Source organism: Cajanus cajan, chromosome 3 (genome assembly GCF_000230855.2).
Source record: "Cajanus cajan strain Asha chromosome 3, NIPB_CcT2T_4, whole genome shotgun sequence".
NCBI lineage: Eukaryota > Viridiplantae > Streptophyta > Magnoliopsida > Fabales > Fabaceae > Cajanus > Cajanus cajan.
The window spans coordinates 81,439,499-81,453,347 of NC_138519.1; the positions used below are offsets into that span (position 1 = coordinate 81,439,499).

Consider the following 13,849-nt stretch of genomic DNA (forward strand, 5'->3'; position numbering starts at 1 on the left):
ACGACGGCGACGGAAGCGCAAAAGAGAAAGGAGGTAAAGGGAACCAAGAAAAGCTCTCGTACTCGAGAAGTCAGAAGAAAGACAGGAAAGAGGCGCGAGAAGAGAAAAAGGCTAAAACTCTCCCCGAAATTCAAAACTGACGCGACACGTGTCAGTTGAAAGGCACACCCAACGACACACTTATTACCAAACCATTATTATAAAACCGTCACTGCCCCCAATACGTCAATCAAACGTCTCCATAGCATAAACAGTCGCGACATGTGGCGAGCCTCCAGCTAGCGTACGCGCAAAGCCACCTCTTCTCTTACGAGCCCGACCTTAACTCCTCGGCCTACGGCCTTCGGAGCTCGGGGGGCTAGTGTACTGACCGCATTTCGCACCCCGACTCTCAGCCCGGGTTGACATTTAAGGGTCATCCCGGACACGCGTTGAACAACGTCAGCCCGGAATCCGGACAGACCACGCCCAAGCCCGGAGATCTCGTCCCAGGCCAAAACCGTTCTCCAATTATGCCATATTATGTCACAACGTGATCATATCATATTATAGGATATCGTATCATATCATATCTTATCTCAGGCCCAAGACAACCCTAACTCACACAAAGGTATGTGCATTACATATATACGAGACTCATACTCATACAAACCCTAACTTTAGCATCGGAGTCTCTTTTGCAGGTACCTCCCCCATCTCGGAGCACCAATACACCCAGCGAAGGAGACTCATCAATCTTACCCGGCGGATCAGCTCTACAGCAGATTTCCGGTAAGAACAGATAATATTCAATAATTTTAAAAATGTTTTTTAATACTCAATGATTGAAAACATGAAGAGATAAGATGAAATATATAAGTGAAATAAGAAAAAAAAAATGAGAAATTTCAAATTCTTACTTTTTTGGGAGAATTTAAAATTTTACTATTTCAAGAAATTTCACAAATGTTTGGATTTCAAATTCTTTGTAAATTCTTCATCCAGACAAAGTTTTTCACAAAAAAAAAATTTAAAATTCTTTAAACAAATGAATTATCTTATTTAAATTCTCCATCCAAACACACTCTTAAGGATTTATTTTAATGAAAGAGTTGTTAGAAATTTTTTAACTTCTTATCTTATGTGGTTTTAATTTATCACAAATATTTTATGAATTAAATTTCAATATTTTTAAAATAAATTACTAATAAATAACGATAATATAATACTATGATATAAATTATTTATTAAAAATTTTAAAATATAATTGATATGGTTAAAAATTATCTATTTATACAAAATTTTAAATATAATTTATATATTTAATAAATATAACATTTATATATATATATATATATGATTTGTTATAAATTTAAGTTATATATAATAATTATTAGCATGTGTAATGAACAATCTAAAATATTAGTTCATGAAATTTTTTTTAAAAAAAAAACTCTAAAAATAATTTTATATAAGGAGATTCATGTTTAATATATATGAGTTGATGTATTTTAGAAGAAAAAAAATTGAAAGAAACAAAATAAAAATAATCACAAGTTATTTGATAAGAAAAAAAATCGTGGAAATGTGTATTTTTTATTAGAAATTACTTACACCCTAAGAATTACATTATTGACTATGCTTAAAAATAGAGATAACTATATTCAAAAGTAAAGTAAAAGAATGAGTTTATGAAAATGATTATGCTAAAAAATCGAGTCAAATAATTGTATGTGTATCTACGGGTTGATTTTTGTGTTTATAAATATTTGTCCCATCTTTCCATATTTTCTTAATTTTTTTATTATAAGAAAAAATGATTATATATATATATATATTAAAAAATTAGTTATTTATATTAAATTTATTAATTTATAAAATGTTTTAAAATTATCTTTGTTATTAATATAAAAAATAATGTAATTGTATAAGTGAAAGGTCATGTATTAAAAGAGAAATATTTTAAGAAGAGTATTATTAAATAATAAAAAAATATTTAAAAACAAAAAATATGTACAAGTGAAGGATATAAATATGAGAGAATTTTTTTTTATCACAATAAATGAGATAAAAAAAAATGTTGTAAAAAGAATAAAGTGAAGGAGAAACATAGGGGGAGTTTAAAAAAGAGAGTTGGATAGGTGAAGTGGGCCAAAAAAGTTGGGCCGGAGGATAACCCTAGATGCATATGAGGCGGGGCGGCGGAGCAGAGGTGCGATTAGGTTAAAGAAGGGAAAGGTAAAATTGGTGTTGGAAGAGAATAGAAATTGAGAGAGGGATCTGTGATTGTTATTGATTGCAGAAGAGAAGAGAAATGAGAGGAAGGAGTTACAGTCCATCGCCTCCGCCCCCTCGATATAGCAGAAGAGGAGGAGGAAGGAGCCCCAGCCCTAGGGGCCGCTACCCTCCTCGTCCCAGACAGCAAGATCTCCCTACCAGCCTTCTTGTTCGTAACCTTCGCCATGACTGTAGGCGCGTCTCTTTCCCTTTCTTTTTACCTTTTCTTTATTCATTCCCATTTCTAACCTATTCCAATTTCTCTTCCAGGCCCGAGGATCTTCGCAGACCTTTTGGTCAATTTGGTCCTCTCAAAGACATTTACCTGCCTAAGGATTACTACACTGGGTGAGTCACTCCCCTTCTCTCCTCCCCTCTTCCCAATCTCTGCATCCACTGTCATCTTTTTAAACCGTTAGAGACTGCTACCATTGTAATAGCCAGTTTCCTAGGTGATTTTGAGTTTTGAAGACATCAATCAAGTAAGTAGAAGATCTTATTCCTAGTGAAGATTTCAAGCTACTACTTTCATTACATTATGAAGAGTTCCAAGTCTTGAAGATTTTCCACTCATCTTTAAACTTACACAAAGGTCAGCAGCCTAGTGCTTGCTTGCTTTATTATCCATATCATTGGGGCCTATTTCCACCTAAACTGCGCACCTTCCCATTACCAATTGCCTGACTATTTCACCCTGCTCTTCTCTCTTCTCACTCTGCCTTTTCACTTTTCTTCTCTTTGCAGGGAACCCCGTGGCTTTGGTTTTGTTCAATACGTCGATCCCGCCGATGCTGCTGATGCTAAATATCATATGGATGGTCAAATTCTTCTTGGTCGTGAACTCACCGTTGTCTTTGCTGAGGAGAATAGGAAGAAGCCAACTGAGATGAGGTCAAGAGAGAGGAGGTACTATCATTTACTAATTATTGCTTTTACTTTCACTCTTTCAGAGTTGGGCGCATTCACTTTTCATATATTTGCACATGATCATAATCATAATCTTGTTATTTGGGATAACATTTCATGAACATATCCTAATGTGGCCAAAAATGACTGCAAAGGTTCATATAAATGAAATGCCCACTTGAAATTTGCTGTTTGGAAAGTATTGCAGATATTCTTTGAACTGCTGCTCCTTTTATTGTTTAGCATTCTAGCTGTTTTCCTTCAAGATATTATGAAAAAATAAACGATTGTCTCCCTAAAATTAATCCCAACCAAACATATGCCTGCTCTAATTTACCTGGTCCTAAAATGCCCTTGTTTCCTTTGAAAGTAATGATTAAGCTTTGTTTTTTGTTTTGCCAACTTAAGTTTCTTTTTATTGTAGCTAAGGTCGGCTGGAATTCTGATTGTCTATTTTCAATATCTCTAAATAGGGGTCGATTTTATGATAGAAGGAGGTCTCCTCCCCGCTACTCTCGATCTCCACCACCACGTCATAGATCTCGTTCTCGCAGTCGTGATTATTATTCCCCTCCTCCTAAACGAAGGGAATATTCAAGGTATGTGACCAGTAATAATAAATCACTCTTTATTTTTAATGCATGTTGTTAAAGAGCAGGTGTTGTTAAATGTTGTATTTAGGTCAGTGTAGTATGTTATCTCATATATTTGAGACTCTGTGACATGGACTATGGCTATGCATGTGATTAGATAATGCCAAAAACACTGGATTTAATTGAGTGGGGTTTTGTTGATTAGCCCTGTAAACAGCTAATCTGGTGGGTGGTAAGGGCCAATGGATGTAAGGTAATTTTACACTTTTTGATACATTGCCTGCTCTGTAGGTCTGTCACCCCAGAGGATAGAAGGTACAGCCGAGAAAGATCTTATTCGCAACAAAGTAGAGAGAGGTCATATTCTCGATCTCCACCTTATAATGGGGGCTCAAGAAGCCGAAGTCGGAGTCCGGCAAAGGTCCCAGGCCGGAGCAGAAGTCCAAGTCCGAACCGTGATGTAAGGGAACCAACCCGTGGTAGGTCCCCCAGTCAGTGAGAATGGGAAAAGATTTTCCTTTGACTTTTAGATGCTGGATTTTGGGCAAGTTACTTCTGTTTATTGTGGACTGAACTGATACGATGGAGTTGGTTTTAATTTGTGGTTTCATATATCAGAGATGTTTGTTGCTTGAATTAAACATCGTAGGTAAGTCTAGCCCTAGTTGGATTTTGAAATTCATTTACTATTTTTCATCCAGTTTTATTTTGATATTGATGTGGACTTTGTTAGTATTTTCTATTTGTTTTTTTTGCCTTTGTTGTCTTAAAATCCGGCTAATGGCAAGTTTTGGGTCGTCAAATTATTGCTGTTCCACAGATAATTAACATGAATATGATTAGGGGATTAGAGTCTACCTGCCTAATCTTGCTTTGCCCAAATACGAAGAACATGACAGCGGGCAATACTTATAATTTTTTTTCTCACGTTACGCAACCAAACAAATACTGTGCCATATTTATTTATATTTTCTTCGTTATTATAGGTTATTTTGAATATATATATAGGGGTGATTTACTTACAAGTTTATTTAGATTTTTTTTATTAAAAATTTGTTTTATATTAAATTTTAACCTATACGGTGATTTTATATGATAAGAATTATAAATGAAAATATTTTATATGTTGATTTGAATTAATAAATAAAGTATGAAATAATTTTTATTTTTTAATTATAAATTTGTATATTAAATTTATATATTAAGAATTTTTAATTTAATAATTAAATTGTTAAAATTTGATATTAATGAATTATTAAATTAAGTAAATTTAGATATATTTACTTTGGGTGGGAGTGTAAGTGGGTTGGGTTGGGTTGAGTTTAGATAAATTTGTTATGGGTTGAATTTAGATATATTATCAATTTATAAAGCATTCAATGATATAAACTAATTTTTAAAGTAAATTTGTTTATTTGTTACAGTATTATCTATTCAAAAAATTAATATTAATTATTATAAGATAAAATTTAAAATAAATATTGTACCGGGAGGACCTTATCGGTCACGTGGACTAACACGTGTCGTTCTGTCAGACACCCATGTGAACTGAACCATACCTAAAATTCTGACGCTAGCATCGGCTCGGCATACAGTCGAAAGCTGAGAGGAGTCCGCTAGCAATATCGGCTCGGCTGAATGCCGAGCTGAACGGAACCATGATGCATCTCCATATATAGCGTACTGGCTCAGCCAAATGCCAGTAGAATAGTCGATCAAATACTTATCGACTCGGCCTACAGCCGAAGACGTTCAACACCCCGAGCCCTAACCTGTTGGCTCGGCGACGTGCCGAAGGATAAAGCAAGGATTATAATATTGATCATAGTTAACAAGGATAAGCGCATGATTAAGACGTAATTAGTCAATTAGCGTCGTATTACCTAATTTGGTAAGTGTCAGAAAAGGCCTACCATGTTCAGGCTCATGTCAGGTATTATAAATAGGTCACACGTAACGAGCTACGTCACTGTTTATTCTTTACCCTAGAAAATCGTGCTTGTCCTGACTTGAGCGTCGGAGTGCCTTTTGCAGGTACTTCCCCCCTCTGAAGTGTCCACCAGAAGTATCCGTTCGGCCTTTCACCACCTAGAAGACTACGAGTGTACCCTCAGACAGGTACATTTTGGCGCCAACCGTGGGGCTGAACCGATAGCTGTGAAGACTTTTTGAAGACATTATGGCAAAGACAAGAAGAAACAACGTTGAAGACCACCAGTCCGAAGATGAGCACCAGTCCGGGGCAGACAGTGCCGAGACAGTAGAGGAGACAAACTTGACTGATATGGTACGCCAAATGAAGGAAGAAATGGCCGCCATGAAACAGCAGCGGGAAAGAGATGCCGCCGAGATGGCCGCGTTGCGAGCAGAGAATGCTGCCCTCAAGAACCAGTACCGGGATCCCACATGGAAACCCTTTGAGACAACCCAGGGGTCGTTCCACTCGCACGGCCATCACACCTCTATCCCACATACTTCTGTTGCTGCCCCAACCGTCCATGCTTCGGTCAGCCGGCCGATACAACCGACGCCAGCCAGAGCACACCGACCCTTTACCCCAAACATCATGCAGTCTGCACTTCTTGACCATTGGAAGTCCTTGCCTCTAGACAAGTATGATGGTACCACCGACCCAGATGAGCACGTCGATGTGTTCTTAACTCAAGTTATTCTAAGCACTACTGATGACGTCGCCTTGTGCCGAATCTTCCCAACATCATTAAAAGGGCGAGCACTGAGTTGGTTTACTCGGCTTCCTGCTAATTTTGTTGACTCGTTCAAGACATTAGCCTCCCAGTTCACCATTCAGTTCGCTACAAGCCGGCCCCACCAGTTGACCTCTTTGGCACTAGTTAGCATCCGTCAGGAGAAAAAGGAGTCCCTTCGGGCGTTCATGAGCCGATTCAACAAGGCGGCGCTTGAAATCCGAGACCTGAACCCTGTTGTAGCTCTGCACCACCTTACCACCGCCTTGAAACCAGGGCCTTTCGCCAACAACATTTGTAAGAAACCCCCTACTGACATGGATGATTTGCGTCGGCGAGCTGACAAATACATGCAGATGGAAGAATTGGCTGAGTTCTGGAACCAAGCCCGGGCGGAGGTGTCGGCAAAACTTGACAAGCCGGCCGAGACTAATTTTCAGAGTCGTCCGAAAGAGCTGATTCCTCGCGAGAAGCCTCCTCGCGGGCCGAGATACTCACAATATACGCCACTTAATACAAGCAGATCGGCCGTCCTAGAGCAAGCACTTGCCTCAGAGCTGCTAGCAGTCCTAGAACGAGCTTTGACCCCTCCCAGGGCTGATACAACAAAGTCTTGCAGGTACCACCGTAATCAGGGGCATTCCATAGAGGAATGCGCGGCTTTGAAAGACAAAATTGAAGACTTAATCAAGTAGGGGAAACTGCAAGGCTTCATAGACCGTCCGACCTCATCCCGACACGCCGACCGGTCTCGGCGGCATGATCAGCCCAAGTAGAGGAGAACGGGAACGCACTCATACAGGGAACGTAGTAGGTCGAGAGATAGGCGAGAGGAAGAGCCTTCGACGCAACCTAGGCGGGTCATCAATACCATAGCCGGTGGATTCGCTGGCGGGGGCTCATCCTCATCGGCCCAACGAAGACACCTGCGAGCCGTTCGACACGTGCATGCAGTAGAAACAGCTCATCGCCGCCTTCCTACTATCACTTTCACCGAGGCCGACTTCAAAGGCATCGACCCAGACCAAGATGATCCGATGGTAATCAGTGTTGAAATTCACAATTGTATTGTACGTAAAACATTGGTTGATCAAGGAAGTTCAGCCGACATCCTGTATTGGAACACGTTCAAGCAGTTGGGTATTCCAGAATCCGAGCTAATTCCTTATGATGAACCTCTGGTTGGGTTCTGAGGCAAACGAGTCAAGACAAAAGGATATATCAAGTTGTCAACCCGGTTTGGGTTTGAAGGAGCCGAATATCGTGACATCTCGGTCAAATATGTGGTAGTTCATGTCAGCACATCTTATAATATTCTACTCGGCCGGCCGTCCCTGAATCGGCTTGGGGCGGTTGTATCCACCCCTCATTTAGCCATGAAGTTCCCAGACGAGTCAGGACGAGTCATCACGGTCCATGCTGATCAGAAGATTGCGCGAGAGTGCTACTTTGCCAGCTTGCGATTACCAAGAGTGAAGGACGAAGCGCCTAAGGAGCCGAGAGGCGTTCACTTGGTGTCACAGCAATCGACCATGGACCTCGACTCCCGGATCGATCAAGAAGAGAGGGTAGAACCTATTGAAGATAAGCAATCCATTCAAGTTGGAGCTTCAGACTCCCAGCTTACTTACCTAGGGACCGTCCTCTCTGAACAAGAAAAGAGTGCTATCGGACAAGTAATTCTTGACAACAAAGACTTGTTTGCATGGCATCCCTCCGACATGCCTGGCATTGACCCGGATTTCCTTTGCCACAAGCTTTCAATCAGCAAAGAGGCAAAGCCGATTGCACAGCGGCGTCGAAAGGCCGGAGAAGAGAGGAAAGCCGCGATCGAAGTTGAAGTATCAAAACTTCTAGATGCTCGATTCATCCGAGAAGTGCACTATACGACATGGCTGGCCAACGTTGTCATGGTTCGGAAACCGAATGGAAAGTGGCGTATGTGTACTGATTATACAAACTTGAACAAAGCCTGTCCGAAAGACGCCTACCCATTGCCGAATATTGACCGACTCGTTGATGGAGCATCGGGTCACAAATTCTTGTCTTTCTTGGATGCATACTCGGGATACAACCAGATCCGTATGCATCCCCAAGATGAAGAAAAGACGACATTCATTACTGAAACGGCCAACTACTGCTATTGGGTCATGTCGTTTGGGTTGAAAAACGCCGGAGCCACGTATCAGCGTTTGATGAATAAAATTTTTCATGAACAGATTGGTCAAAGTATGGAAGTGTATGTTGACGACATGGTCGTCAAATCAAGCGACATTTCCACGCACGTGCGTGACCTGGCTGATGTCTTCCAAGCGCTTCGGCAACATCAGATGAGACTTAATCCCGAAAAATGCGTGTTCGGGGTCTCAGGTGGAAAATTTCTGGGGTTCATGTTGTTCAACCGAGGCATTGAAGCAAACCCCGACAAATGTCAAACCATTCTGGATATGAAAAGTCCAGGTACTCTAAAAGAGGTTCAGAAGTTGGCAGGCCGACTCACCTCACTCTCTCGGTTCCTTCCTTGCCTAGCCGAGATAGCTAAACCTATCCTTCTCTTACTAAAGAAGACGGAGCGGTTCAGATGGGCCCCGGAGTGTGAAGCATCATTCCAACAATTCAAGGAGCGTCTCAGTACACCTCCGATCCTTTCCAAACCAGTTGCCAACCTCGACATGGTTGTGTATTTAGCTGTCTCCGGCACTTCAATCAGTGCCGTCCTGATTCAAGAGAAGCAAGACGAACAACAACCGGTGTATTTCATCAGTCGGACACTACAGGATGCCGAACGACGCTACCAGTTGATAGAAAAAGTAGCCTTAGGGCTCATCTACACCGCCCGCCGGCTCAGGCAGTACTTCCAAAGTCACAAGATAGTTGTCCGAACTGATTGTCCAATTGCAAAAGTCCTAAGAAAACCAGAGATTGCCGGCCGGATGATGGCATGGTCGGTCGAGCTTACAGAGTTTGACGTATCTTTCGAGCCAAGAGGCCCCATCAAGTCACAGCATTTAGCCGACTTTGTCAACGAGCTCACTCCTCCAGGTCGTTTTGAAGACGAACCATGGACCATGCATGTCGATGGATCCTCTAATGCCCAAGGAAGTGGGGCAGGTATAATTCTGGCTAGTCCCTCAGGCATCACCATAGAACAATCCCTCTGCTTCGGCTTCCGAGCATCTAACAACCAAGCGTAATATGAAGCCTTGCTGGCCGGGATGCGGTTAGCAACCGAGATGGGCGTGAAAAAAGTCAGATGCTGGACCGACTCGAAAATCGTGGCCGAACAGGTCAATGATAACTTTCAGGTCAAAGACTCCAATCTGTTGCAATACTACCACCTCTTCCAAAAACTCAAGGACGACTTCACTGAGGTTCAGATACGACACGTCCAACGAAGCAATAATGAACGAGCCGATTAGTTAGCTCGGCTCGCCAGCAGCCGGAAACCAGGACCATTGCGCACAACCATTCACCTGGAGTGCATAGTAACTGACACTCAGACATTGACCTGGATGACGGCCATCCGGAGCTTTATTGTCCGAGGGGAATTACCAACTGATCCGATAGAAGCCAAAAAGATACGAACACAAGCGGCTCGGTACTCCATAGTGCCGACGAGCTAACAGGCGAGGATTCTCCACCCCGTTGCTCAAATGCGTCGACAACCTACAAGCCGATTATGTTATGCGGGAAGTCCATGAAGGTATTTGTGGTTCTCATTCCGGGGGGCAAACCTTGGCAGCCAAGGTCCTGCGTGCCGGATACTATTGGCCAACTTTGAAAGGAGATTGTGCTGAGTTTGTGAAAAAATGTGTTCAATGTCAAAAGCATGGAAACCTCATCCACGCTTCGGCTACCGAGTTGCACAGTATCAGCTCCCCGTGGCCGTTTGCTTTGTGGGGGATAGACGTGCTCGGTCTGTTCCCTATTGCAAAAGGTCAGGTTAAATTCCTTCTCGTCGCAGTAGATTACTTTACAAAGTGGATAGAAGCCGAACCGCTCGCCTGCATCTCCACAGACAACGTTCAGAAGTTTGTTTGGAAAAATCTGGTTACCCGCTTCAGCATCCCGTATGCCATTGTGTCGGACAATGGTCTTCAATTCACTGATAAGAAATTCAACATTTTCCTTGAAAACCTTGGCATTCGACACCGATTCACATCAGTGGAGCATCCTCAGTCAAACGGGCAGGCCGAAGCAGCCAACAAGGTTATACTCACTGAGCTCAAGAAGAGACTCGGTTCGGCAAAAGGAGCATGGGCCGAAGAGCTACCAGAAGTCCTTTGGGCATATCGATGCACCCCCCAATCAACCACCAAGGAGACGCCTTTTCGCCTAACATACGGCGCGGATGCGATGATCCTAGTTGAAGTAGGGGTACCGTCCTTCAGGCGACAACACTTTCATGAGGAGTCTAATGACGACTCACTCCAAGCTGAATTGGATGTTCTGGATGAAATACGAACGAACGCGCAGATAGTGGCCGAGGCATGTAAACAACGCATGACCCGACGCTTTAATTTCAATCTAAAGCCGAGGACATTTCATGAGGGTGATCTCGTGTGGGGAGCAACCGGGTCGGCAAGGCGCAACTCTTCTGAAGGAAAGCTGGCGGCCAATTGGGATGGCTCATTCCGGATACGACATGCCCTCCACAATGGGGCTTACAAGTTAGAAGAACTGTCGGGCAAGATCATACCAAGAACTTGGAACTCCACTCATCTGAAGACATATTACAGCTAAACTTGTATTTACATTTCAACTACGTGTAAAATGATGCACTTTTTTCCTAGAACCGATCTTTTTTCCTCTTATAAAATTGTGAAAAGGGGTTTTTGGTCGGCAAGGTTTTTAACAAGGCATCAGTCCATTAATGAAAAAGCATTCTCAGTATTCAAGCTTGTCAATATTATTGCGTCCTTATGTTAAAATTTTACAAGTCTTCCCTCCCGAGATGTCTCTCGGCCAAGGATGTGACTTTCATTAATTTCACAAGTCTTCTCTCCCGAGATGTCTCTCGGCCAAGGATGTGACTTTCACTGATTTTACAAGTCTTCCCTACCGAGATGTCTCTCGGTCAAGGATGTGACTTTCATTAATTTCACAAGTCTTCCCTCCCGAGATGTCTCTCGGCCAAGGATGTGACTTTCACTGATTTAACAAGTCTTCCCTCCCGAGATGTCTCTCGGCCAAGGATGTGACTTTCATTAATTTAACAAGTCTTCCCTCCCGAGATGTCTCTCGGCCAAGGATGTGACTTTCACTGATTTTACAAGTCTTCCCTCCCGAGATGTCTCTCGGCCAAGGATGCGGCTTTAGATAGTTTTCCCTCCCGAAATCTTTCTCGAATAAGGAGGCGGCTTACATCAATCGAGTTGTTATCATCTAAAGAAAAATTTACACCAATATGCAACGACAACGAAAGTAAAATTCATTCAATAAGGCACTACCGGCCTTGCAAAAGATACATTAAAGAAGGGGCACTATCGGCCCAACATTACAAAAACCAAGAAAAAAGCTTAAGACCTAACCTCCGATTCCCCCTGAACCGGACCATCCTCCGGCGCACCCTCCTCGTACGCCGTCACCTCCTCATTCGGCCCAGCTGGCCATGCCGGGGCCTCCTCATCGGCTTGTTGGTCAGGAGGGATAGAAGTCATGTCCACCAACTTCCCCTGGAAGAAGTCCTTGGTCATGTCGAGGTGAAATTTAGGGGGGAAGTCGCTGAAGAAGCATGCTTGTCGGGCGGCCTGAGCAAAGCCAGCCTGATGTTGAGTTAAGATCTTGTTGCGCGCTTTCTCCTTGTAAGCCCCGAAAGCAACCCTCTCGGCCTCTAGCTCCTTGCTCAAAACAGCAACCTTCTCTGTCTTGCTTTTCAAAGCAAGTTCAAGACGTTGAACCTTTAGAGCCAGGTCATCAACTGTTCGACCTCGGCGATCCACCTCGGCCTGGTATTTGGTGTTGGCCGTTTGGGCATCAGTAAGCGCCTCTAGCGTCTCTTGGAGAGACTTCTCCTGCTCAGCTAGCTGCCGACGCAATCCATCGGCCTCGCCATTCGGCTCCATCACGATGCTTTGGGCTAAAGCCACAGCACGCACTTGGAATTCACAAAAGAAGCTCCATTTCTGAGCCGAGGTCATACGACTCAGCACCCCCTGACCCGATTCGGAGGTCAAAGTCTTGGCTCAGAAAATCCTGAGCGTTGACATTGCCGGCCAGAAAACTCGGCCCAGCCAAGCTTTTCGGAACAGGTGAACTCGCCCCTCGACGCTGCTTGGCCCGGCGGCTCTCTTCCTCGGCCCTGGGGTCAGGCCATCTTTTTTCAGGCTGGGGCCGAGAGGGTTTTTTTCGGCCTGACTGTTGGCCCCGCTCCACTACCTTGGGCAGACGGTTGATTCCCGCGCACACCGGTCGGGGCCCTGTTCGTAGTAGTTGCCGCTACTTGATTCCTGATCAGTGTGCGAATATCCAAATCGTCCTCTCCGTGATTTGCCATGATACCTACACATCATTAGTCAAAATCAATGATAACGCAAGAATTTAAAAAAAGTAAGAAAGGTACTATACCAATCAATTCTTCAACTACGTCGGCCGATTCACACAACCGGACCAGAGGACGGCACGGCAAAGGCCGAGGCAACTTCTCCAAAAAATTCAGACTCAATCTCTCCTCCGAGGACATTCGAGATTTGGAGACCGTGTCGTACTTCCTCGGCTTCCGAGTCCAGTACAATGGAAACAATGATCTCCCTTCGGCATCAAAAAAATACTTGTTCCCTGGCTCTGGCCGAATCATCACTTTCATAAATCCTACTTTAAAATTTTTATACAAGGTGGTGAAAGGCTGTAGCAGGCAATCACTGTGCCGAACCAGGGACAACCACTTAATCTTCTTCGTTGGCCGAGACGAATATAAGTGTAGGAACAGATGTGGAGTGGGGCGGATACCAAGAGCCAAGCATAACTGCCTAAACCCTTGCATCGCCGCCCAAGTGTTGGGGTGAAGCTAGCTCGGCGCCACGTTTAGTAGGCGCAATATACTGACAAAATAATCATCAAAAGGTAGAGTGATCTTCAAATCCCGGAACATGTAATCATACACATAGAAGAACTGGTATTTGCTCGACCCTTGGTCCAAATATACGAAATCTGGGTTCGGCCCTCCATCACCTCTACACGGCTGAAAAAAGATAGCGGAGGGCTCCTCTTTAGGGATGGCAAATATACCCGTACCCGTGGGTAATACCCGAACCCGTCCCGACTTTGACGGGGAATACCCGGTTTGACCGGGTACGGGTACGGGTACGGGTAAAACCCGATATATTGAATCGGGTACGGGTACGGGTACGGGTATGTACTTACCCGCCCCGTACCCGTACCCGTACCCGT

At 43.5% G+C, this 13,849-nt stretch overlaps 1 protein-coding gene across 1 annotated transcript; it reads left to right on the top strand.

The window, feature by feature from the left end:
• Positions 1–2,130: 2,130 nt before the first annotated feature.
• LOC109793127 (serine/arginine-rich SC35-like splicing factor SCL30A) lies at positions 2,131–4,490 on the top strand. The gene is made up of 5 exons (XM_020352618.3): positions 2,131–2,451; positions 2,527–2,604; positions 3,001–3,162; positions 3,636–3,761; positions 4,047–4,490. Exons 1-5 carry the CDS (start codon positions 2,294–2,296, stop codon positions 4,252–4,254), a joined length of 732 nt encoding a protein of 243 aa, XP_020208207.1. The 5' UTR covers positions 2,131–2,293; the 3' UTR covers positions 4,255–4,490.
• Positions 4,491–13,849: the final 9,359 nt, after the last annotated feature.